The sequence below is a fragment of the Tyto alba genome, unplaced genomic scaffold, assembly GCF_018691265.1.
Source record: "Tyto alba isolate M040663 unplaced genomic scaffold, T.alba_DEE_v4.0 Super-Scaffold_33, whole genome shotgun sequence".
Taxonomy (NCBI): Eukaryota; Metazoa; Chordata; class Aves; order Strigiformes; family Tytonidae; genus Tyto; species Tyto alba.
In genome coordinates this window covers 887635-910802 of record NW_024881308.1, presented here as the reverse complement: position 1 = coordinate 910802, position 23168 = coordinate 887635, and the positions used below count along the sequence as shown (strand labels likewise).

At 44.9% G+C, this 23168-nt stretch overlaps 1 protein-coding gene across 1 annotated transcript; it reads left to right on the top strand.

The window, feature by feature from the left end:
• Window positions 1-2121: 2121 nt before the first annotated feature.
• Window positions 2122-22465, top strand: PIGU (phosphatidylinositol glycan anchor biosynthesis class U). Its single transcript, XM_042801174.1, has 12 exons — window positions 2122-2310; window positions 3962-4026; window positions 5327-5386; window positions 6360-6422; window positions 7960-8069; window positions 9781-9881; window positions 11798-11895; window positions 14100-14254; window positions 14737-14880; window positions 15712-15836; window positions 17707-17849; window positions 20678-22465. The coding sequence occupies exons 1-12, from the start codon at window positions 2181-2183 to the stop codon at window positions 20789-20791; spliced, it is 1308 nt and encodes a 435-aa protein (XP_042657108.1). The 5' UTR covers window positions 2122-2180; the 3' UTR covers window positions 20792-22465.
• Window positions 22466-23168: the final 703 nt, after the last annotated feature.

Below are 23168 nucleotides of genomic sequence, written 5' to 3'. Positions count from 1 at the left end.
GCCAGGAAGGATTGTAGGGTGACTAAGGGATCAGCACACCTATTTTGTACAGTGAAGCTAGAAAAGGAGTGGCTTGTTTACCCAGAAAAATGTCATCATGGGATAATTTGAACAGGGCACACAAAATGTGCCCAAACCAGCATCTGCTTGCAGGAACAAAGATGAATCATCCCTGAACTGGCTCAGTCTTAAACAGAGTGTTTTATGAAAGTTCTGTGATGCAACATCACCAGGTTGTATTCATCACCTAAATTATCAGCGTGGGTGCCCCACAGAGGCAATGCAATCAATGAAGAGAAAAAGCTTCTAACAGCTCTCTATTGACATTTGGGCTCCATCTAGATTCGCACTTTTTTGTTAGGCAACAAAAGGTAGAGGCTTCAGGGTAGGCAGTGAGAGCTCTTCTGAGAGCAGAAGAGTTGCCACATGATGGACTGAATACTGAAGCTCCCTTTATTGCTTCAGGACCAGACTTCTTGTCCTGTGGCAGTGGCTAGGACCACATCTGAAGAAAGCCCTGCAAAGGCAGCAGCTGAACAGTTGTGCTGCCTCACCCTAGCAAGAGTATGAAACACTCCTTGGACCACCTGAACCTGGTTTTGTAGCATGAAGGGATTAATGCTGTTCTAAGTAGCTATGGTCTTGGCCCAGAAAGTGCATGTGATTTACCATCTAAATCCACCAGTCTCTCCAGTCCTGGGGAGAGTATATGCTATGCCATCTGGGCCTTTAAGGACCATGTGCCAGAGGCATTCCCCATTTCTGCAGGTGGGTGCAAGTCTACACTATGGCCCTGAAGGTGCATAAATCCAATATAAATGTTATGACTTGAACATTATCCAGCTCTTTTAAATGGCAACTCCAGTACAGTCAGCAAATCCTACTGGTTTCTTACCTAAGTGTTGTCTTCACATACCATATGAAATGTGTTTTCATCCTGTCCCTCAATTTTTTTTAAGAGACTACTGGGTCTTCCTTCCATTTGTCTCCACTCCAGAGAAGCATTGCAAAGACCAGTCCAGTGAGAGTTTGTGTGAATGGCCTGTACAGGTACCTAGGGATGTGGTTGGAGAAACAGTTACCAGAAAACATCAGGAAAGCATGTGCTGGGAAGGTAGTGTGTGTGTCTCCCAAGAACTCATAAGCTCTGGATGCTGATGGTCCTGTGGAAACCACACAGACTGACAATCTCAGTTAGCCAACAGCCTTCTGGAATTGTACAAGGCCACCAGCACTCACTGCCATCAACAACTGCTGTGTAACTCTGACCATAGCCAAAAGGGTGGTGGCAGCTACATGCAGGCAAAGACTACAGGGGTATGTATATACCTGATGAAACAAAGAACGGTCTGAGAGGCTTTCCAAACAGCTGCTCAAAAGCCACTGATCCTCCACTTCTGAGCGTGCAGCTGGGCTCAGCCTGACAGCCTCTGCTCCAGCTGGGCAACCTGGTGAGCAAAGAAGTGAATGCGACGTGTGAGTAGCTCGTGCTCGGGGTTAGAGCTGCCATCCAGAGGCACCACACCTCCACAGGCTGGATAAATGGGCAAGAGGAGCCTGACGAAACTCAAGGGCACACGCAGTGTCCTGCAGCTGAGGAGGAATCCCTTGTAGCGGTTCTGCCCGAGTTCATCGCCAGGCTGCCATGACTCTCAGGTGCTGGAGCACCAGCTCCTGGGAGAGGCCAAGGCGCCAGGCCTGCGCCACGCAGGAAAAAGATGGCTTCGTGGGGCAGCACGGCCGCCCGCAGGAGGGAGACGGAGCCAGGCTCTCCCCAGAGGCGAGAGGACGAGAGGCGACGCGCGGAAGTGGGAAGCAGAAGGCCCTGACCAGACCGAAGGCTGGGACATGCCCCGTGCCCAGACTCTGCCTGAGCAGGAGGCGCTGGCCGGCGAAGGAGGGCAAAGCTGACTGGAGAGGGGAAGCGAGACGGGCGCCCCCGGACCCCGGCCGCCCCCCCCCTCGCCAGGAGCGCTGGGGCCCGCGGCCTTCGCGCCCCGGCTCAGTTCGCCCCTCCGCGCTCGCCATAGCGCGGAGGCGGCGGCGGAAGCCGGCGGGGCGGCGCGGCGCGGGGCAATCTGGGACATGTAGTTCTCCCGGGCGGGCAGGGCCATTGGCGCCGCGTTCTCCGGCGCCGCCCGGGAACTACAGCCGCCGGCGGCCGGTACTTGCCCGCGAGGATGGCGGCTCCCTTGGTGCTGGTGGTCCTTGTGGCCGTGACAGTCCGAGCCGTGCTTTACCGCTCCAGCCTCGCCGCCTTCATCTCCGAGCGGGTCGAGGTGGCGTCCCCGCTAAACGCCTGGAAGCGAGGTGAGGCCCGGCGAGCCCGAGCCGGGGCCCCGCTCCCCCGGCGCGGCTGAATGGGCCGAGGCCCGCGGGGAGAAGGCCGGGAGCGCGGCTGCGGGCGGGCAGGGGCTGGGGACGGGCCTGCCCTCTCCTGGGCCCGACAGAAAGCTGTATGGAATGGTCCGCGGCCGCTGTCCCCGCGGGAAGAGCGGCGGGGCGGGAGGGCCGCGGGCAGGCGGGAGTTTAAGCAATGTGTGCGGCTGGCCTGGCTGCACTTACACCAACCGACTGTGTCACAGCCGTATGCAGACTGGAAGAATGACAAAATCTGGCACGGAATATGTAGTTTCAGCAACCTCGCTTGAGTCGCTTTCACTGCACTGCAGCTGTACAGGCACTGTCTCATGGTGAGAACACAACTGCCTGGTTCCCAGATTGTGCAGAGCTGTTCACTGTTTCATTTTCCTTGTTCATTTTGTGACCCCACACGTTACCAACATGATTCAAATTCTCTTCTGAAGACTGAGGTACATATTAATCAAGGCGTTTTGGTAGCATTCATCTCTGCAATCTGAGTGCGCTAGGAACCTTAATTTATTTTAAAGCAGCCTTTTGAGAAAAATAATATCCAGTTATGATGCAGGTAAAATTATTTACAGTTTTGGGGTAGAAAACAGTGTCACAGAGTAATAAAGGTCAAAAGCATGAGTGCTATTGATGACCTGAGGCATCTGCTCCAGTGTATAACACTTCACATGTCATAGTTTCAAAATACAGCTCCCAGAAATTCCCTTGCAGCAGTGGATACTTTCTAAATCTTACCTTAGAGCACCAAGGTAGGCATCTAGATAGTAAGGAGCACAAGCAGGGTCAGTTTGAGAAGTCTGGGCTGTCATCATACAGAAACTTTGTGTCAGAGTCTACTTTTCCAGCATATCCCTGAATTGAGAACCTCTTGTTGCTACCTGCAGCCTCCTGCCTCATTTCCCTCTGAACAAATGGATCCAATTCCCATAGGTTCTTTCACTGCATATGCTGCTCAATCCTCAGGGAACCTTTGTGCTCAGGAAAGTGGAGAACCTATGGAAATACGTGTATATGCATTGCAGTGCAAGCTGTAATTACATTATTGCAAAGGATCTGAATTAAGGCTGCGAAATGTCAGAAATTTCAACAATAGATAAAACTTTTAGCTTTGCCTGGTAATATATATTCATTCCTGCTCTTTTGTTGTGGTTTTGGACATTTCAGGTCTCTCTACATAGGTAAAATAGTTCAAATTCTGTATAATCTCATGATTTGTCCTCCTAGAGTTAGGTATTTTTCCAGCATGGGTACCACATATCACATAATAGGTGTCTTAAAATCAGTAAATATCATACGTGTGTTTTATGTATGGTTAAGTGGAAAACATTTCAGCTGTGAAATTTTTAGCTGAAAGAACTAAACAGATTACAACTGACCAGTTACTAAAGAAATTTCCATGGCAAAAGTAAGAAAGCAATCGATTCTAGCTGGCTATTGGCTTTGTGAGATTGTGTATCACCCATTCAAATGGCGATTCAATGCAAGATTCTTTTGAGTGCAGGTGTTTTTAAAACTATATTTTTACCATCATGAGATCTTTCTCTTCCCACATTACAAGATTCTAATGCAGGTGTTTTGTATGTTTCAGTGGTCGAAGGATTAGCGCTGCTGGATTTAGGTGTCTCGCCATATTCTGGAGCTATTTTTCATGAGGTTGGTAAGCACACTTCATTTTAAATGTGATATTCAAGTAGCACGTTTCTTAGTCTTACTGTTCATGGACTGGCAAAGGCTGGGGACCTGTCTTGTCCTAACAACTTCAGAGAACTTGCAGATGTGTAGTTGTCTATGCAATAGTTGTATATGTAGTGGCTAGCACAATGAGGAAATACAGTTCATCACAGCATAACTTGTTGCTGTGCAGATGATAGACATTGTAATGTTTGTTACTGCATAAGGAGAGTCTGAAATAGGGGAAATCTGTAATAAGTACCATACTCTGTTATAATCCAGATGTTTCTGTCAGCAGAAGCTGGAGCAGGGAGAGACAGTGTCATTGGGAGTCTGGACATAATTTTACTGGAGAGCAGCATCTTGAGTTTCTTTGTTTGCAGAAATATTAACATTATCACAGGCATGCAGTACATTTATTTTTCATCTTGAAAACACTTGTTCCTCCAGCCTTATGCACCTGTGGGGTTTTGTGCCCTTGAGCGGTCTTATTGATATGAATGTACACTCATACATAGTGTCACCTAGGAGCGAGCCAGATACTTTGTATACCTCTGAAAATTTGTTTCTCTTTAATAAATTCTCCTTCCTTAAACACATTTTTTTATCAGAATGTGAAATATTTTCTTATGGTTATGTATACCACCACATTATTTTAAAAGTATTTCAAAAGAAATATTTTTTATCACACTGAAGACTGAATTTACACCATGTAAATATACTACTTCCAGATTAAGGTTTTCTATCATAGGAATAATTCAGAAACATGCTCTTCCTCTTACCCTAGAAGAGAAAAACTGTGGGAGTAAGAGGATGATAGGACTGTAGTCCTACTGCTTATTGTTTTTAACACATTTTCTTCTTTTTCCTTTATAAAAGATTCATCTAAACAACAGGCTAAACAGTGAAACCAGCTATGTAGGAAATACTTTCAAAAGTACCTGCAAGCAACCTGAAAAGATTATTTTCTAAGGCTGTTCTTTATATGCTTTCTGTTGTAACTCTACCACTGTACTAGAAGAATTGAAAAGTTGGAGGAGAATGTAATTTTCAAAGTTGATGGTGTCTTTTATAAAGTGTATTGAGAACTCTGCAAGGACAAAGACCAGCAAGTGTGCTTTGAGTAAAGTGAACTTTGCTCTGAAGTAACAGTGTTGTAGAAGAGGCTAAGGAAAATTAGCTTTTGTAGTCTTTCACAATACTACTCCATTTTTCTCATCAAATCACCAGTTGTTTTATCTGGAGAATGTCTGACATGGGTTTCCCTTCTGCTCTCTTTTAGACCCCACTGATAATATATCTCTTTCACTTCCTGATTGAGTATGCAGAATTGGTGTTCATGGTAAGTGCTTCTGGAATGCCTCCTCTTGAAAGGTCCCATTCTGTGAAATGCTGAGTGTGACTTTCCTTTTACTTCTGCAAGAATCAGGGATCTTCAGCCTCCCTGTAGTTCAGATTCCTGCTGAGCTCACAGTTTAATTAGAAAGGCAGCTTTGCCTGTACAAACCCACGTTGTTGTACATAATCCTTCTTTTTGTGAGTTCTTGGTTAGATAAATATCCCCACAGAGGGACGGGAAGTTGGCATTTGGTTTCAAATTCCAAAGGTTACCTCTTACAGGTCAGGATATATTGTCCCCCAGCCTAATCCATACATTGCAGTGTTTTTCATTAAAACCTGTTGCCAATCCCTAGGCCTGCAAGGAGAGCACAAATGGGTTAGTCTTCAGAATGTCTCTTGTAAACTATTATCTGAGTTCTGCATAATTCAGAAGGACAGAAATCATATAGCTGGCTGCACATGCCACCTGGTGGAGCCTCTCTCTCCAGATCCCTGCTGGGCAGGTCTCCTGCAGAGCCGCAGCCATCTGTGTTGTGCTTGTGCTGATTGTTCAGATGACTGTACTCCTGCCTGGTAGGTTTGGGACAGCTTAAGGCACTGTCATGCTGGATTAATGGACAGGTGGGTTTAGCCAGCTGGGCACTGTCCCAGTGTTGCCTGTGCTCTAATTAGACCAGCAATTCTTTCTGTTACCCTCATATACTTCTTTCCATTAACAATTTCCTTCCCCTTAATTCCCCATTCTCTTGTTTCTCAAATATTAATATCCTTGATACAGCTCAGCTTCAAGGTTAAGTGGTAGTGTGTGAGTACAGTGTACAAATCAGCAATCTAGTGTTTTTAAAGCTTGCGTTTTCTTCTTGTGAGCTAAGTCAGATCAGAGTCCTTATTGAGCATTGCAGTACTGTCCAATATCTTTTTCTCCATTTGTTTATTTTGCTTACAGTCAATCTGTCCATGCCTTCCTTTTTTAGATAACGGATGTGCTAACTGCTGTTGCCCTTTACTTGGCCATTCAGGACTTCAACAAAGTTGTGGTAAGCTGACTTGCCAGTGTTGCTGGTCCTCTTCTCCCAGCAAGTGTAATTATCTTGTACCAAAGAAAACACACACTGGAGGATTCAGTGTCAACCAGTCCTTGTTGCAGTAGATCTGAACATATCTGGATGATCAATAAACATGGGGACTGAATGTGGTAAACAACTGAGGTATTTTAAATTTTGTTGTGCAGTATGAAGCAAATTAGTGTCTGTAGCTGCCACACTGGACTGGAATGATGATCACAGCAGTGTAGATACTTTGATCCGAAAGGAGTATAAAGAATTGAGAAATTTTTGAGAATGCAGTAGCCAGTGAAATGCAGACAAGTCTAGAGTCACAGTACACAAGAAGAGATGTGAGGTTTTAGAATGTGTACTGAAACCCCACCTCAGTTGTGGCTGTTTGCAGTATGCAGAATTTAATAACCGGACTATGGATTTGGCAAGGCTTGAGCACCCTTTTCTCACCTCTGCTCCTGCTACAATCTTCTTTACATTTTGTTGCTAGAGCCTGGAATGTTTTAACTTGAACAGGGTTTGTGTTTGCACACAGCATGAGTTAATACACAGACTGGAAATTTGTGAAGGAAGGATTAAAACCTTCCAAGGATGCTGAAGTGACATAAATCATTCCAGTGAGCAAGGTGAAAGTCTGATACCAAATGTTACTTGTTCCCTTAAAATTATTAATACATATATTTGGAGTTGAGTGATTCCTCCCAGCTCTCTCTTGTAAGTAGCTCAAAGAACATTTTGTGTAAGCAATGCTGTGCTCTCTGCGATTCTAGAGGGGCAGTGATTCAGCAACAGCATGAACAGCGAGGCTGCATTTTCTACAGCATCTGTGTGATCTCCCATCCAGCCATGTGCTTGTTCCTTGTCCTCTGAGATTGAAGGAATAACTCATTATAGAACTGCAGACATGCAAAAATCTTGCATGTGAGTTACTTTGCTCATTGAGAATTTATTGCCAGCATCTCTCTCTTTCCGTCTTACCTTTACATAGTTCAGTAGGTTCACAAATCAGATTTCTCTTTTGTTTTCATAGAGAGCATCATAAAACAAGATAGATTAAAAGAGAGATTTGGGGTCCGTAACAGAGATTTAGCATAGAGGTATCCATCTTCAAAATAACAGACTGCATATTTCTGTGACTTGGTGTCTCAGGGGCTTGTATGTTGAACAAAAAGTTTTTAAAGTCAGCTTTTCATTGGAGATCCAGACAGGCTTTAGGAAGATTGAAAGTATTGAACTGTAGTGTGGTGAATTCACTGTCAGCTGTGTCAAGAGCTAGACACAGGTAATTAAGGAAGTTCAAATACGTAAAGATTATCTGCTTTCTCCTGACTTCCACTTTAGTTGTTAAGTATGTGGAAGAAGAAAGGGGGGTTTTGTTCTGTTTTTATGCCTCACGTAACATGAGTTTTGGCTCACATCTGGGGCTTGTATATGTCTTACAGTAATGGAAATCCTGAGTAATATGAAGTAATGACTTTCCTCATCTGACAGTCTTTGGTCATTCTCCCTTGTTCAGTTCAAAAAGCAAAAGCTCCTAATAGAACTGGATAAATATGCACCAGATGTGGCTGAACTCATCCAGACGCCCATGGAAATGCACTACATCCCCCTCAAGGTAGCACTATTGTAAGTATTGCTTCTTGTAGGCTGCAGTAGGCTGCTTTGGTTCCTCATCCCCCTTAGGGTTTTATTTGTCTGATCTGGGCCTTTGACGTTTGTTGAAGGTTTTGTTCCCCCGCCTCCCAGAAATGCTGCATTTCCTATTATATGTAAAAATCGCCCCAGCCCTGAATACTCAGTGTGAAAGAGAAAAGCAGATGCTTTTCCAAATGTTTGTTGTCAACAAGTAAATTCACTCAGGCCCTCTAAGACAGGCTCAACAGCATAAGGTCATTATTTTGGTTAGCAAGAATGTGTCTGTGCAGATCACATTCCCATTTATTTTGCCTGTATGCTAATGTTATAAAAATTGATTCTATGCCTCCCAAATGTCTCAGGTGTCTTTTCAGAAAAGTTAGGAGAATTTTTGAGCAGCTGGACAAGAAGTTTTCTGAGTATCACAACTTGAATATCCCAGAATTGCTCATAACAATTCAAAGATATTTTCAGGTTGTCATCTTAATATTATGTCTTGGTGTTCCTCTGTATACTAAACACTTCTTTATCTCAGCAAGCTTCAGCTAAAATAAATAACATACAAGCAAGGTACTTAATGTCAAAGAATTATTTTTTTCATTGGATTTTTGACATGAATAAATTATTATCTTAATTATTCTGTCAGAGAGAATTTTCTGTTAGGTAAGTTATTTTTTTTACTTTGGTAAAAATTTTGTAAAATGGTAAATTTCCCAGGATGAGAAAGGGTAGAGTTGGTAAATTGCAGTCTGTTTTGTGTTTGACATTGATGCACATTACTACAACAAAGTTGGCTTAAATTGTACCTATCCTGCTGTGGGCTGTCTCTCTGGAAACACAGAAAAGGCAGTCTGGGACTCAAAGAAGTAGGAAAAATATAAAGAGACAATTAGGAAAACATCAGCCCTGTCCACTCACTCGGATGGTTGATTTAGTTACTAGCAAGGTTGATCTGTACATTGTCTTGCTTACTGTATTGGTGATCCTTCCAAACATTTTTCTGTCCTTTGAACCTAGTTAAATGAGTTTATTGTAATTCTCATTTCCCAACAGAGCTAGCATTCTTACTAACTGGAACTGTGGCTGCATTCTGGAAGGTAAAGGTGTTCAGAGTTTCCTGTCTTTCCATAATTCCAATTAAAATATGCCAGATTTTCATAGCTGGCAGGTTTTGTGCTCAGATCATGCCATGGTGAGCATCAATGACTGCTCTGCCATAGCAGGCTTGCACATGTACAGTTGGATTGGGGAAAACTCTGCTAACGCCTCAGGATTTGTTTCCACCTTGCTGTCTTGGTTTTATTACTACTTCAGAGCCAGTAGATGTGAGTAGCTAAAAGTGTTTACTTTGGGCCCAATAATTCTGGGTCTGAGTGAATAAATGCACAGTGTTTCTGCAAAGCAGGAAACAGTTTTGGTCGTAATTTTCTAGGATAGAACTTGCATTTTAGACATCTTCCAAACTGTCTCTTTTTCTCCATTGTGCTCCCTGTGGCCACTGTGTCCCAGGCTACAATCCAAAGATCTGGTTTTTGCTCCAGACTGAAGAACCTGTTCAGCTGAGTTAATTTGATGATGAGAGAATCCCATCAAATGTTAATAAACAAAAAGAAATGTCAAAGTGCATCTGTTTTTCCCTTGAACATCTCTGTAATTAGATGCTGTCTCTTTTGAATGTAACTTGAGCTTTGCTCTTTTTCAGCTATCTGTTAAACCCATACACTGTGATGTCTTGTGTGGCCAAGTCCACCTGCGCCATCAACAATGCTGTCATTGCATTTTTCATTTTAGCTACAATAAAAGGTAATGAATGAATTGGAAATGGTTCTTTATGACTTTACAGAAAGTTCAGAAAAGTAGCAGAAATTAGATCAAGGTGGAACTTTGCAGATATGACTGATACAAAGATCTCAGTGAAACACAGCAGAAACGGGACTGGAGCAAGGTCAAAGTTCTGCCTGAAATCACTAGATCAAGAGGCTTTATAGTCAAGTCAAAACTTAGTTCGACATCAGTGTACCTAGAAGTTTAATCTCTAAAAACTGACTCCTTTTCCTGGATGACATCAAATAGTTTTCTGTTTATGAAAATGCGTGTCTGTGTGTTGGAGGAAATAATGTTGTGCTGCTTTTTCTTTTGTACATGAATATGCACTTAAAGTGCAAATTTATTTTCAAAGTGTGTCTCTGAACTTGTATTCAAAAGCAAGCAGTTGCCTACAGCTATTATTTGGCTCTCACTCACAGTGGTAAATTTGGTTTGAAATTGGCTAATTGAGCTTTGGGGAAGCAGAAGCAGTAACCAAAGACTTGTACAGACACAGTTGAATAGATTATGACAGAATAGCCATTTCATTCATTTTGTGCATAGTGCCAGGTTTCTGTTTCTTTTATGACTCCCCAGTGCTAAAGTCTTTTAGCCTGTGTGATTTGTACTAGTTACATAAGTTTTAGTAGTTCTCTACTGCATCAGAGGAAAGGTCAGTGTCATCTCTTGTCTCCAGCAGTGCCCAGACCCAGACATTATGAAGAAAGCTGACATAGATTGGTTTTATCAGTGTTTCCAAAATAAAGTTTTCCTTCAATTATTGACTAATTGAGTAGGAGGGGTTTTGTTTAAAAGCAAATGTGTGGGGTCCATTTAGTTAAACTGTTCAGTCATAGACAAAGCTGCAGTGCCTGTTCCCTGTGTTTTCTCCCTGATTGGGAGTGTGGCAGCCTCTAGGATTTAAAGTGGGCAAAGAGAGGATATCAGATTATGATTTTTGGGTACCAATTCTTTGGATCTGTGCAGAATTGAACACTCGATAAAATAGAGGGTAGGGAGGTTTCAGTCTAGGAGAGTGTAGTTGAAGAATGGAGAAAGCTCATCACCGGGTAAGGTAGAGGCAGAATGGAGCTTACTGAGTGATGTTGGTAAGCTGACAATTACTCCAATGCACTGAGTCAGGATTATTGCTATCTAAGCTGTACTTTTACACGTGGCTTCCATTCAGCAACATAAGACTGAAAGCTATAACCAGGCTACTGCACTGGGTGCTTGTATTTTTATTGTTTAACCTGAGACATTTTGGACTTAATTTCTGGTGTTGGTAGTTGGGCAATGTGAATGGTCAGCACTTAGCTCAACCTGAGACATGTCAAATAAAGCTTCCTCAATAAAGTCATTCATGTTTTTAAGACCACTTGAAAAATCTGTGCTAATCTTTTATATGCCTCAGTTTTGGTATCTGTAAAGTAGGGCTAATGCCACTTCATTCCTTCAGCCACAGACTTTCACTTACTCTCTTTCACAGAGCTTTGCTGAGAACCCTGACACATTCTGGTGATGAGGTTATCCAGCCAGACCAGTATGACTTTAACAGTTGTTTCATGTGGGTATGGCTTAAGTGAATGCATTCCCATGCATAAACAGCAGCAGTCTATACATAGACTGAATTTCGTGAATCTCTTTCTGTATGTGAATGATAGGAGATAGAAACCAGTCAGCGGTTCTTTCTTGTGAGAGAATCACCTTGGTATGAGTCATTCTCTGTTCAAAATGTAGTGAAGAAAAGGAGACTCCAGGACACATTCTGCTAAAAACACCTTTAAGTGGTCGTCTGATATTTGTAAAGCCTCTGCAGAGGGTTATGCATTTCTTCCCATGTGGACTTCCTGCCTGTAGGGCTGTATATATTAAATGCTCCTTACAAATGAACATTTTCATTTTCTTTGCAGGTAGTGCCTTCCTCAGTGCTGTGTTCCTGGCCTTAGCAACATACCAGTCACTCTACCCTCTCACATTGTTTGCTCCAGCACTCCTTTACCTTCTACAGGTAGATGATTTCCAACTGTTGGTACCTGTTATTGTCTTGTGGCTGTGCAGGGACAGTCCTTAGCTGTTGAGAGGGGAGTCTGGCAAGTTTCAGAAAAAGTGACTCTCCTCAAGCCGTGGAAAGATTGAAGCCTTAATGGGGATGCCTGTACATAGAGAGAAGGGAGAGAAAGTCATCTACAGAACTGACTGATGTTTAGCTTGCCTGAAATAAGTTCTATTTGCGTTGTGTGAATAGCAATGAGGATTTTAGACCTGAAGAAATTCTTTTGCACTGACATGGATCACTGAGCTGTGTTTGAATGAGGAGCTGTATGTGTGAATCACTCAAACTTGGAAAAGCTGATTTGGAGTTTAATAGCAAAAGACACGTGCTTGTGAAAGTTGCTGGTTGCCCTTGGCCTTTTTCCTTCCCCATTAAAAGGACCCTTGAATTCCTGTAGGGCTGACCTTGATCGTTCATGGGTACACAGTGCCACAACAGACAGCCACTGCTCCAGGCAAAGCTAGCGCAGCAGTAGGCTGGTAGGCACATCTGCAGGCAGGGTGGGGTTTAAGGCTGAGGCAGCTCTTTGCTAGTGAGCAGATTAATCACTGGTTTGCCTGCATGCTTCCCACTGGTCCCTCTCTTAGCTCTTGTGCTGATATTGTAAACAGTGACTTAACTGAGAGTCCAAATTATAATACACTTAATGAAAACTGATCGTTTGCTAGTCTTATTCTGATGTGGGAACAAAGTGAGGCTGATTGCCAGCAGAGGACTCTTACCCCAATTTACAGATCACTTGGTGATCATTTTTATTATTTTGTCATTTTGGAAGTCCTACTGTTGCGTGTTTCACCAGATTTTCTTGTTTACTTGTGTCCTGTCTCCCTCATGATTTTTATAACTAATCTTAACTACAGGTTCATTACAGCCTATTCTCAAATCTCTGATCTTCAAAAGGGAGTGGAGAGTCAGTTTAGTCCATTTTCTTTCCCTGACTATCTGACATTAATGTCTCTTATTTTTTTTCAGAAATTTTATTATTATTGCTCTTTGCAATAATACAGAAAAACTTCTACAGACTCAGTGTTACTTTTTCAGTTTGATAATTTTTAGGAGCATTTACTTGATGTATCTTATATTTTGGTCTCATTTGTTCTCTTTTAACTTTAATCAAAGTAAAGTGGCAGTAAAGTATGAGCATTGTATTCACAAGCAACAGGTGCTTTGATATGTAAATGCCTAATTTGCAGCTTGTAAAGGGGATCATGCTAGTGTGTGTTCTTTTATCCAGATCTGTAAATTAACTTTCCTACATTCTTTGTATAGAATGTAATAGCTTTTCTCCAGCTCTTTATGATCTGTCCTGCCAAAAATCCTTGGTAATCTTGCTTACATTGTTCCCAGCAAGAAGCGTTAAACACACTATGAGAAAACAGAGCATGCTTTACACAGAGCCCACATCACTTAGAGCCACCTCTCTGTACATCTCCTGCCAGTGTAAACCCTAGTAACAAATGGAAAAACTGTATCACTGACTTGGAGCTGCAGAACTCTGAGCAATTCCCAAAGGTGTTTGTCTCTCTGTGTGTATTTGTCTCTACAAATGCAGTCGGGGGACCTCTTGGAGTGAGATATCCTTACCTGTGGGACAAGGACCTGTGGTTGACCTCTCAGGACATGCTACAGTGGCAGGACTGCAGCAGTTGTCTTTGAGGCAGCAACCTTTTAGAGGGGATCCTTTGTGTTTAGGAACCCACTGGGTGCTCTCTTTCCCTGCTTTCAGCAGAGCTTGAGTGCCAGTCCATGTGGTGGAGGCCTGGCATTACGGGGCGCTCGGTCACTCAGCTGATGTGGGTTCAAGCAGTAGAAGGCAGGCAGCAGTACAGTATTGTAAACATCTAAGATGCAAGTGTAGCTGTGAGAGGGGTTGTGTAAATCTTAATTGAGGGCATGAGATTTGACTTGCTGTGAGCAGAAACGACCAGCTTAGCTACTGTATTTTCAGGCACAGTTCTGGAATTATGTGCAGTGTATATTACTTAATTGGCCAGGGTGAAGAACATCAAGCAAATTGTGCTTGAGAGCAGCTCTTTTCAGTGCCATAGTGCCAATGTTTGCTTTCTTTCATCACTTTAAAATTATGTTCTGAACACTGAGGCTTTCTTGTGGCTTTCCACCTGATGAGGGATAACTGCCTGCTTGTATTTCATTTTCAGCGTCAGTTCATACCAATAAAGCTGAAAAGTAAAAGCTTCTGGCTCTACACCATGCAGTATACAGCTCTGTACCTGTGCAGCCTGGTGGTGATCATCTGCCTCTCCTTCTTCCTCCTCAACTCCTGGGATTTCATCCCATCTGTTTACGGGTTTATGTAAGTATAAGCACTCTTACTGTTTTTTCTGTCTAGCCCCCACCATGTTGTTTCTTGTGCATCTCACACAGCTGCCCCACTCCCTGTCCTAAGGAGTATGTGATCTGTGATTTTAGTGGCAATGCAAGAAATAGTGTGAGAGCAGGCATTCTGTTAATTAAGTAACACCAAGAATTAGAGAAGATAGGAGATGTTTTCCACTGAGTTGACTGGAAATTGATTTGATCATTGAGCTACCATGGCTGTGAAATTTTTGTCTCTGGAGAAATGTCTCCTTGGGAACAGTCTAAATCCTTCTGAGGCATAGGGAAGAATTAGTCTCTTTTCTCTCCAGGTTTTTACCCCTTTGGTTTCTCTTCCACATATTTAAAATATAGGTCCTCCATCCAGTAGCACAGAATGCTTAATTAATGTAACAGAAGCAGGGCAGTGAAAAACAGCCTTTTAAAAATGTTACCTTGACTTTTCTTTTCAAATTTCAGCCTTTCCGTTCCAGATCTGACACCCAATATTGGCCTTTTCTGGTACTTCTTTGCAGAGATGTTTGAACATTTCAGTCTTTTCTTCATATGCGTGTTTCAAATCAATGTGTTCTTCTACACCATTCCCTTGGCAATAAAGCTAAAGTAAGTACGTTTCTCTGCTAGTGTTTTTACTCTCAGTTGTCTGATGGAAGCTTATAAGACTGGTGTCAGATGTCTGGATGTTTGAACCTGAAAAAGATAGATTTTTTAACAGGGCCTATCCTCCTTATTTCCAAAAATGTCAATCTTTATTTCCTTTAAATAGAGTGAATTGGGCTCTGCTGTGCAACAGATGTGTTACAGGCATCAAAAGAGAGAGCAGAAATTTAGGCTATAGAGGTGCAAGCTCCCTGCCAACATAAGCCAGTGTAGTCAGAAAGGAAGAACTCTTGGCTGGAACTTCAGGTTCTTTATTGTCAGAAAAAAAGTGAAAACCTGGGGACATTCTTAGCAGACTGCACTGACAACATTACCATTCCTTCTGATAAAAACACTTATTAACATGCCTGGATTCTCAGTGAGCTTATCCTGTTGAGTTGGAATGCATACAGACATCTTGACATACCAGAGGGATAACCATGGGCTTCTCCAAATAACTTTCAGAGAGGAGGTGCTGATTGCTTTTCAGTGAATAAGACAGAGCCCAGATGACCAACTGTATAAATGTATGTTGAGCTGAGGCACGAAGTTTCTGTGTGAGGGCAGTGAGTAGATGTGCATCCCCTTACACTGCTTCTCTGAAGAGCAGCTCAGTCTCTGCCACCCAGCACTCAGAGGCTTGTTTGGAGAGAACAGGGGTATGAGAGCCTCTTTGAGCCTATCCTACAGTACATTTGTGCCCTTGCTGATATTTTCACTTCTATGATTCTGTTTGTTTATAGTTTCCAGAAGCCCTACTGCATCATCTTATCCTTCGTGTCTTTTCCCTTCTAGGGAACACCCTATGTTCTTCATGTTTGTCCAGATTGCAATAATTTCTATCTTCAAGTCCTATCCCACTGTGGGAGACATTGCACTGTACATGGCCTTCCTTCCAGTCTGGAGCCACCTTTACAGATGTAAGTTCTTTGTGTGTGTTTGTTGCTTATCTGGAATAGGAAAGGGCCTGTCCAGTAATTGTCAGCACTAAACCAAACCAGGCCTATGTCCCCAGGCTGTTGTGGCCTCCTTGGGGTGTCTGGAAGGAGACTTTATTTTTCTGGTGATGCAGTCTCTAACGTGTCTTTAGGACTAGAGTTGAAATTGGTCAAGGAGGGAAGTTTCAATTGTACCTTATCTTCCCCTTCTCTCCAAGTTGTTCTGAAGATTAACTTTTTTGTAAGAACCTTTTACAGTCCTGCACACGGGATGTGGCTTATTTAAAGTACATCCATCCTTCAGGTGCTTCGCTCCCACTTAAGGCTGTGTAATTTGAACACTGCTCCTGAAATTGGTGAGTCCCCCGGCCTTAAAATCCTACACCTTGCAGTGGTTCTTCATTTCACGTCTGCTTGTTTGCTTAGAGTGAAAGTAACTGAATTACTCCAAGCAATTGTCCTATTTTTCTTAAATGCTTCATAAAGAACCTCTTTAGGTCTTTAAATTACCAGACAGCTTCCTGATGATTTTCAAACTGAGTCTCTAGAACCTACTATGCTTGGAACCTTCTATATTTGGGAGTGCCGTGTTTTTCCTGGTGTTTCTTGCTTAAACCAGCTGCTTTGACCACCCTGACAGGTTATCTGGGCCTTTTACTGCAGTATTCTCTAACCCAGGGCAAGTATGTTTATGGACAGCTAGCCTGCCTTATGTCAGACGACATAATCAGGAGTTAAGACATTTGGAGACCATCTACTCTATTAGTTTTAGACTAAGGAAATCTGAGGCCAAAGTAGCTGTGATGAAACAGGGCAGGAGGCCCCGGGCTAGCCCTAAGCATATCACAGCCATAGCAGGTGATGTACTTCTGAGAAATCCCAATTCAGCGTTGTTCAGTTGCACATTCCAAGCATGCAGATAAGGGCACTGTGACCAGTGACAGGGACAGTCATCTGTCACATGCTCCCACCCCACAGTGGTTGTATAGACATACTGAGCAAGTATACAAAGATAGGTGTGAACAGGTTTGGATGTGACAATGCTCTTAAAATGTCAGAAAGCTCCCTTCAGCCGCAGAATGATCAGGAGTCTTTCAGTTACCTTCAGGGACATTGGCTGATCTATAACCAAGCACAGCAACACAAGAGCGGGGATAAATTGTAATACTGCTGCCAAAGAACAGGCATGAATAGTTCACAGAAAACAAAATCTTTTCTGGCCTAGTTGTTCCTAGCTCTTTTAGACAAAGTTGTGCCTGGTTTTTGTCTGTCTGACATACCCACACAGTCTAACGGATTCTGGCCACACTTGCACCTCCTGAGGTCCTGTGTTTGTCAACACATTTGGCCTATATGAGTTTCTTCCTTTTATGGTGCTTTCATTTCCTTACTACCTCCTGAGGAAGTATCTCTTTTCCTATGGCCCACAGGTTCATTTTTTTTCCTTTGTCATCAGCTTGGTGAGGCTAGGGAATGGCATGCTCTGCTCTCTGAATCGTGATGCTGGTGGGAAGGCCCTTCTCAAAACTGCTAGTTACTGTTGTGTAGACACCAAGAAGCCAAAGTCCTCCAAGGAAGAGTGTTTGGAAGCAGGACCTAGAAGGAAGGAGCTACAAATGAGGATTTCACACTCAAACAAAGGCAGAAATATTTCTTTTAAAGGGAAATATGGTAGATTTCTTACAAAAGCTAGCCAGGAAATTATTAAAGTGGATTGTGAAAGATTATTGGAGAGAAGTATGTGTTGGCAAGTGCCTCTCCCCCACTGCACAGACCCTAAATACCATTGCTGGTTGCGTGAGCATGGCTGCTCAATAATGCATCATTTTAACAGCTTGGTTTTCTTTTGCAGTCCTCCGGAACATCTTCATCCTCTCATGTGTGCTCATTGTCTGCTCCCTCCTGTTCCCCGTCCTGTGGCATCTATGGATTTATGCAGGAAGTGCCAACTCCAATTTTTATTATGCCATCACGTTGACTTTCAACATAGGGCAGGTTAGTAGAGCAAGGCAAACAAGGCTGCACTTTGGGTAGGTCACTGGATCGAGTGTCCTGTCAGCAACAGTGAATTCTGCAGGATGGGTCTGGCTCTTTGCATCCTGCGTAGTCCCGCATGGCAGCTTCCTGCCTCTCCTTGCTCCAGATGAAATCTGCCTAGTCCTCACCTTCTGTCAGTATTTGAACCATAGCTTAACAATCCAGCTAGACTGTACTGCGAGTTATGTGGTCTGTTGCTTGATAGCAGAGGAAAAGCATCTCAGTATGGCAAGACTAAGAGCACACGTGAATGGAGAAGGTGAGCTAAAAGAAGAAATGGAAAAAAACATGGAGCAGCAGCAGTGGGGCCAGACAACAGGCAGATGAGAACTGCCCATGCATGGGGACATGACACCAATTTTTCTGAGCATTGTACCTCACTAAAACATAGGGTTGTGGGCACATGCAGGGTCCCAGGCTTGCTTTCCCTGCTTCTCTCAAGGCTGTTCTAGATACATGACTTTCATTAGACTTAGGGAAAACAGAGCCTAGCACCCCTGGAGGATGGGATTCAAGGTACACAGTTGCTACAACATTTTCTAAGCCCTTCCTCTTCTCTGTGCTGTTTCGTATGTCCCTAAGCCCTGGGACAGTTTCACATGTGGGTGAGCAGAACGTTCATTTCATGTTAAAGTTGCCTTTATTTTGAATGTACCTCGGCCATTTATGTTTGTCTTCTTTTCCTAAAACTAGAGGAGCAGTTTTGCCAGGGGCTGAAAATCACCTTCTCGTACATCCCCCACCCCCTTGATAAATGGGGACAAACACCCATTCTGTGAAAGCAAAAAGAGACTCTGTGAAATGTGTGGGTTGAGGGAGTATAGATATACTACTAAGAAGGGCTTATAGGAAATGGTGAGTGGTTCATTAGCTCTCTAACTATATGTCTTGTTATGGAATGAAAGGAATAGTAAAACTTTAGTTAGAGATGACAGGTGTTGATATTCTAAGAAGATTTTATTTTCTACCTGAGAAAGTCATAGCAGCTCCTGCAAGGTCTTGTGCTCTGTGTAAATGCAGACAGCAAAAATCTGCTTTTTGATTTCCTTGTGAGAAAGAACTAGCTCTCATCCCCACTAACCTCAGCTCTTTCTTTTCCCATTAAGATACCTGCAGAGAAGTTCATTTTAAAAGTAAAATCAACCATATTGGTGTTAGTAGTCAGCCATGGTGTTCAGCAAAACAAGCGGACAGAATAAACATGCCTGTTTTCACTCTCCCTGGGCACATCTACCCTTCTCCATCTGTTCTCCTTTGCGCTTTCTCCTCTGACCTCAGCAGTCTGCAGCCCTCTTTCTCTTTCCCCCACCCAGTCCTCCTTGTCCTCCTGTCCTGCCGCTGAACCTTCTCTGCAGCAGCTGTATTTAAAGGTAACCCAAGCAGGCTCTGGCTAGCAGCCTGACTCTCCTCCCCCCCATGCCCTTAGCTTAGCACTGCAAATACTTCAGGTGAGGCATTGTGCCAGAGCTATGCATTGAGGGGCATCTGGACGTTAGGACAATAATTACTAGCTTGATCTGGCACTGAAAAGGTTTTCCACTCTAGTTATGTGATGCATACATTGTGATGTTACAGTTGGAGGAGGTCAGCGTTCCTGGGAAGGGCTGCACTACAAGAGGCTAAATGACAGACGGCTCTGCTGAGCCAGCGGGTCACTGCCTGTGCATACAGCAGCCCAGACTGCCCCTGCAGAAGCAGCTTGCCCAAGGTGACTGTTTTAGAAAAACCACTGACACCCACTCTTGCATTCTCAGTGCTTTTAGGCAAGGGAGCAGTCATGCTGTGGTGCCTCGATACAACCAAAGCGGGGCTCAGGAGGGGAGGGACCTTGTGACTTCCACGTCAGGTTTCCATGCTCACTGTGGTTTTCTGGAAGGCACTTCAGTTGTGATTTCACACTACAACGTGGCCGGTGGCGATACCAGCCTAAGGTGCACCCATTTCCTGAGCAACACGGGGCAGTGACGACATCTGTGTGTGTGGCAGCATGCTCTGACCTGGGTCAGGGGAGGATCTGGGGAATAGCCAGCTCTGTTCACCACTTAACGGGAGACAGTGTGCAAATGTGTACACAGGGTTGGCTGCCCCACAAAGGGGGCATGACAGCACAGGGGCAGGAAGGAGTTGCAGGAGTGATGGGGGTGGAAAAAGTGCTTTTGTCTGGTGTTGCTCCCGCATGTTGTACTGTGAAGCCACCGTCTTGACATTTCATCTCTTCTCTTCACCCCTTAGCCTGGTAAGTATTATTTTGTTAAACTGCTAAAGCTTCTGTTTGCTAAGGCTGACCTGGGGGGCTATGGTATTCCTTCTGCTGCCTGCAAGCTTCTTACCCTTTGTGAGTAGAAATGGCAGTTGAAAAACAATCACAATTGAAAAGTGCTCAACAGCAATCAGCAGCACACTTTCAGCATTTGGGTTGAACTGCATGACAGTGCTTGCATGGAAGGAGTCCTGTGGGTGAGGCTGAGATGGTCTGTAAAGCTCTGGCACAGGTGGACCTGCCAGTGTCATTTATTTTGGCCAGTTCATGAAGCTACTGTCTCCTTAGTGTAGATGTCTGTGAGAACACACTGGTTGCACAACAAATAGATTAGTTTGTCTCCCTTGGCTTAATACTACAAGGCAGTGGACAAGGAGTGTTCAGAGGATCAGTGTCTCCTCTCGCAAAGCGTGACGAACAGCCTAAGAACTTCTTAAACCCCTTCAGGGTCTGTCACAAACACATATTCCTTTTTATTCCATGTTCTGAAGCATCACTGATGTGTCTGCACATCTCACTTCCGCAGATCCTGCTCGTCTCGGATTATTTCTATGCCTTTCTCCGGCGGGAGTACTACCTCACTCACGGACTCCATTTGACAAGGCAAGATGGGACAGAGGCCATGCTTGTTTTGAAATAAGGATTGTGCCCACCATTCCCTGGGACATGGACCACTCTAAGGAACATACAAAGCTTGGGGTATGTGGGGTGGGTAAGGAAGGCTCCCTGAATGAGATCTGACTTTGGGAATGATACCTACTGAAAGAAAGGGCTGAGATTCTTCTGGGAATACCCTCCTGAGCTGTGGGCTCAGTGCAGAGACTGTAAGAGCTACAAGTAGTAGGAGCTGCAGTGCCTCCACTGGAGGATCTCCCTTCTTCCCTCAGCTGTGCTTTTCACTGCGACCTCAGCCATCAACTCTGGGCAGTCCGGCAGGAACTGGAGAGAGCGTCTGAGCTAAAACCGGGGCTGAATCTCTGGCCCAGAAAGAGCTCAGACCATAAACTTTACTATCACTGCTTCTTGGAGATGTCTGCTTCTCCTGGGAATTTCCCCTTCACTGCTTTGACCAGTAATACTCCTGCTTGGCACAAGGCAATCTCTGGGTACCTGGTGCCTGAGCCCTGGCTGCAGATGCCATTTCTTGGTTCTCCTACTCTTGTGGGATCTGGAAAATTGTATGTGCTCAGGCACAGTGGGTGCTTGTGAAAAAAGTGGGTGACCAAGGATGAATGACCTGGTGGAAGGAGGACAGCTGATGCTGCTGCCACAGATAATAATCTTGACAGTCAAACGCTAGTAAGAACTGGAATTGGGGTGAAAGCAGGAACAGAGCGGGTGCCTGGTAACTGCTGTATCCCACTGAAGCAACACAGACACTTTCGAGTCAGGAGCTGTACGGAGGCGTTACAGGGGTCTCAGAAGGAACACTGCTGTGGAGATAGACTCCCAACTACGCCTGGTTTCTGTAGGGTAACAAAGCTTGGCAGTGCAGGGCTTACACTGTACTGTTGTGATCGCTTAGGACAGCAGCCTGGATGTGGAATGAGCAAGCTGCCTGCCTGGGCTAGGGACAAAGAGGTGTCAAAATCGCCTGTTTAAGGCCCCAGACCAAATCCAGAAGGAGCCTCAGCCGCCACTGTCGTGGAGTTGTTGGGCTCCAGCTGTTCCACAGCCACTTAACACTGGGATGTGCACTTCCCCATGTTACCCTCTTGCAAGTAGTGATGGTGTCTTGTGGCTGTGTGCGGGGGGCTCTGTTAAAGCACTACCCCTTGGTTCCCCCGTGGGTCCCCTCTGTCCGTGCTCAGACCTGCTGACTTCAGAGCTGCTGCCACCGCTGACCCTTTGAACGTGACCCACTGGGGTGAATCTGCCAGACTGGCTTCTTGCTCTGCTGGTTGCGTGGAGGCACTGAGAAGCAGTAACCACAGTGTGGAAGCCCTCTCACTGGTGGCGGGGCAGTGGGCAGCCAGCTTCCCCAGTGATCCCAGGAAAAATCCCAAGGGCTGGGAATCTGACAGCATCAAACAGCACCTGGTGCAGAGCAACTGAGAGACCAGTGTGCCCAGGCGGTTATGTAAACAGCTCTTCTTTCTTTCTGGACAATTAAAACTTTTGCCTTACTGCACTGCTATTAGCGCTTCGGGGGGGGTTGTTAATCCAAGCCCCGCTCAGCCCCCCGTACTGAGCCGCTCCGTGCAGCAGCCCTGCACCTCCAGCCACAGTGGGGGCACCCAGCAGCAGGGCGGCTCTGGGCTGCTGGCTGCGTGGCATGTCAAGGAGCATAATAAACCCTGCAAGTTTTGAACAACTCTTGTGTGGTCTGTTTGGAAGCGGGGTGAAGGTGGGTAAGGGACATGGCTGAAGAGTGAGTGCGGTCTCCGGGAGGCACCAAGAGGCACATGAAGGGGTTGTGAGGGGACTCGAAAGCAAACAGGAATCGGGAGGGAAAGCAAATGGCCCTGGGGCACCCCAAAAAGCAAACAGTGTCTCTGGGGCATGCTGAAACCCACTCTGGTTTTAGGAAATGCCAGCTCTTCAGCCCAACAGCAGTGTAGAATAAGAGGCTGAATAGCTGGGGCTACCTGGGTGCTACCCATTATACAGGGCCCCTCTTCACGCTGTGCAGGAGGGAGATGCTGACGGGAGGCGGCAGGACTGAGCCGGGAGGCTGCAGGCAGCAGCTCCATCCTCTGTCTCCAGCAGCTGAATTTGTCCCTGCGACTGTGCCCAGGGCTCCAGCCACCCACCAGCCCCTGTGCTGGCTCCATCCAGGTCTCCCAGGGGAGCAGGTCCCAAATTTGAACTCAAAAGTGGTTCTGAAAAGAGGTAAGGGTGTGAGCACTGAGGGGGCAGGGGAGGAGGCATGTGTACTGGCATGACCAGGGACAGGGCAGGGGAGGAGGCAGGGGCAGGGACAAGGCCAGTGCAGGGCAGGGGGTGAGGAGCAATGGGCTGGAGCAGGGGTAGAGGCAGGGACAGGGATGGGGAAGAGGCAGGTGCAAGAGCAAGGG

What these genes read in the sequence shown, in the direction of transcription:
- PIGU (XM_042801174.1), top strand. Translation starts at nt 2,181, where the DNA reads ATGGCGGCTCCCTTGGTGCTGGTGGTCCTTGTGGCCGTGACAGTCCGA. An exon ending in GCTAAACGCCTGGAAGCGAG is followed by an intron (nt 2,311 to 3,961) that starts GTGAGGCCCGGC and finishes TGTATGTTTCAG; the next exon opens with TGGTCGAAGGATTAGCGCTG. An exon ending in CTGGAGCTATTTTTCATGAG is followed by an intron (nt 4,027 to 5,326) that starts GTTGGTAAGCAC and finishes GCTCTCTTTTAG; the next exon opens with ACCCCACTGATAATATATCT.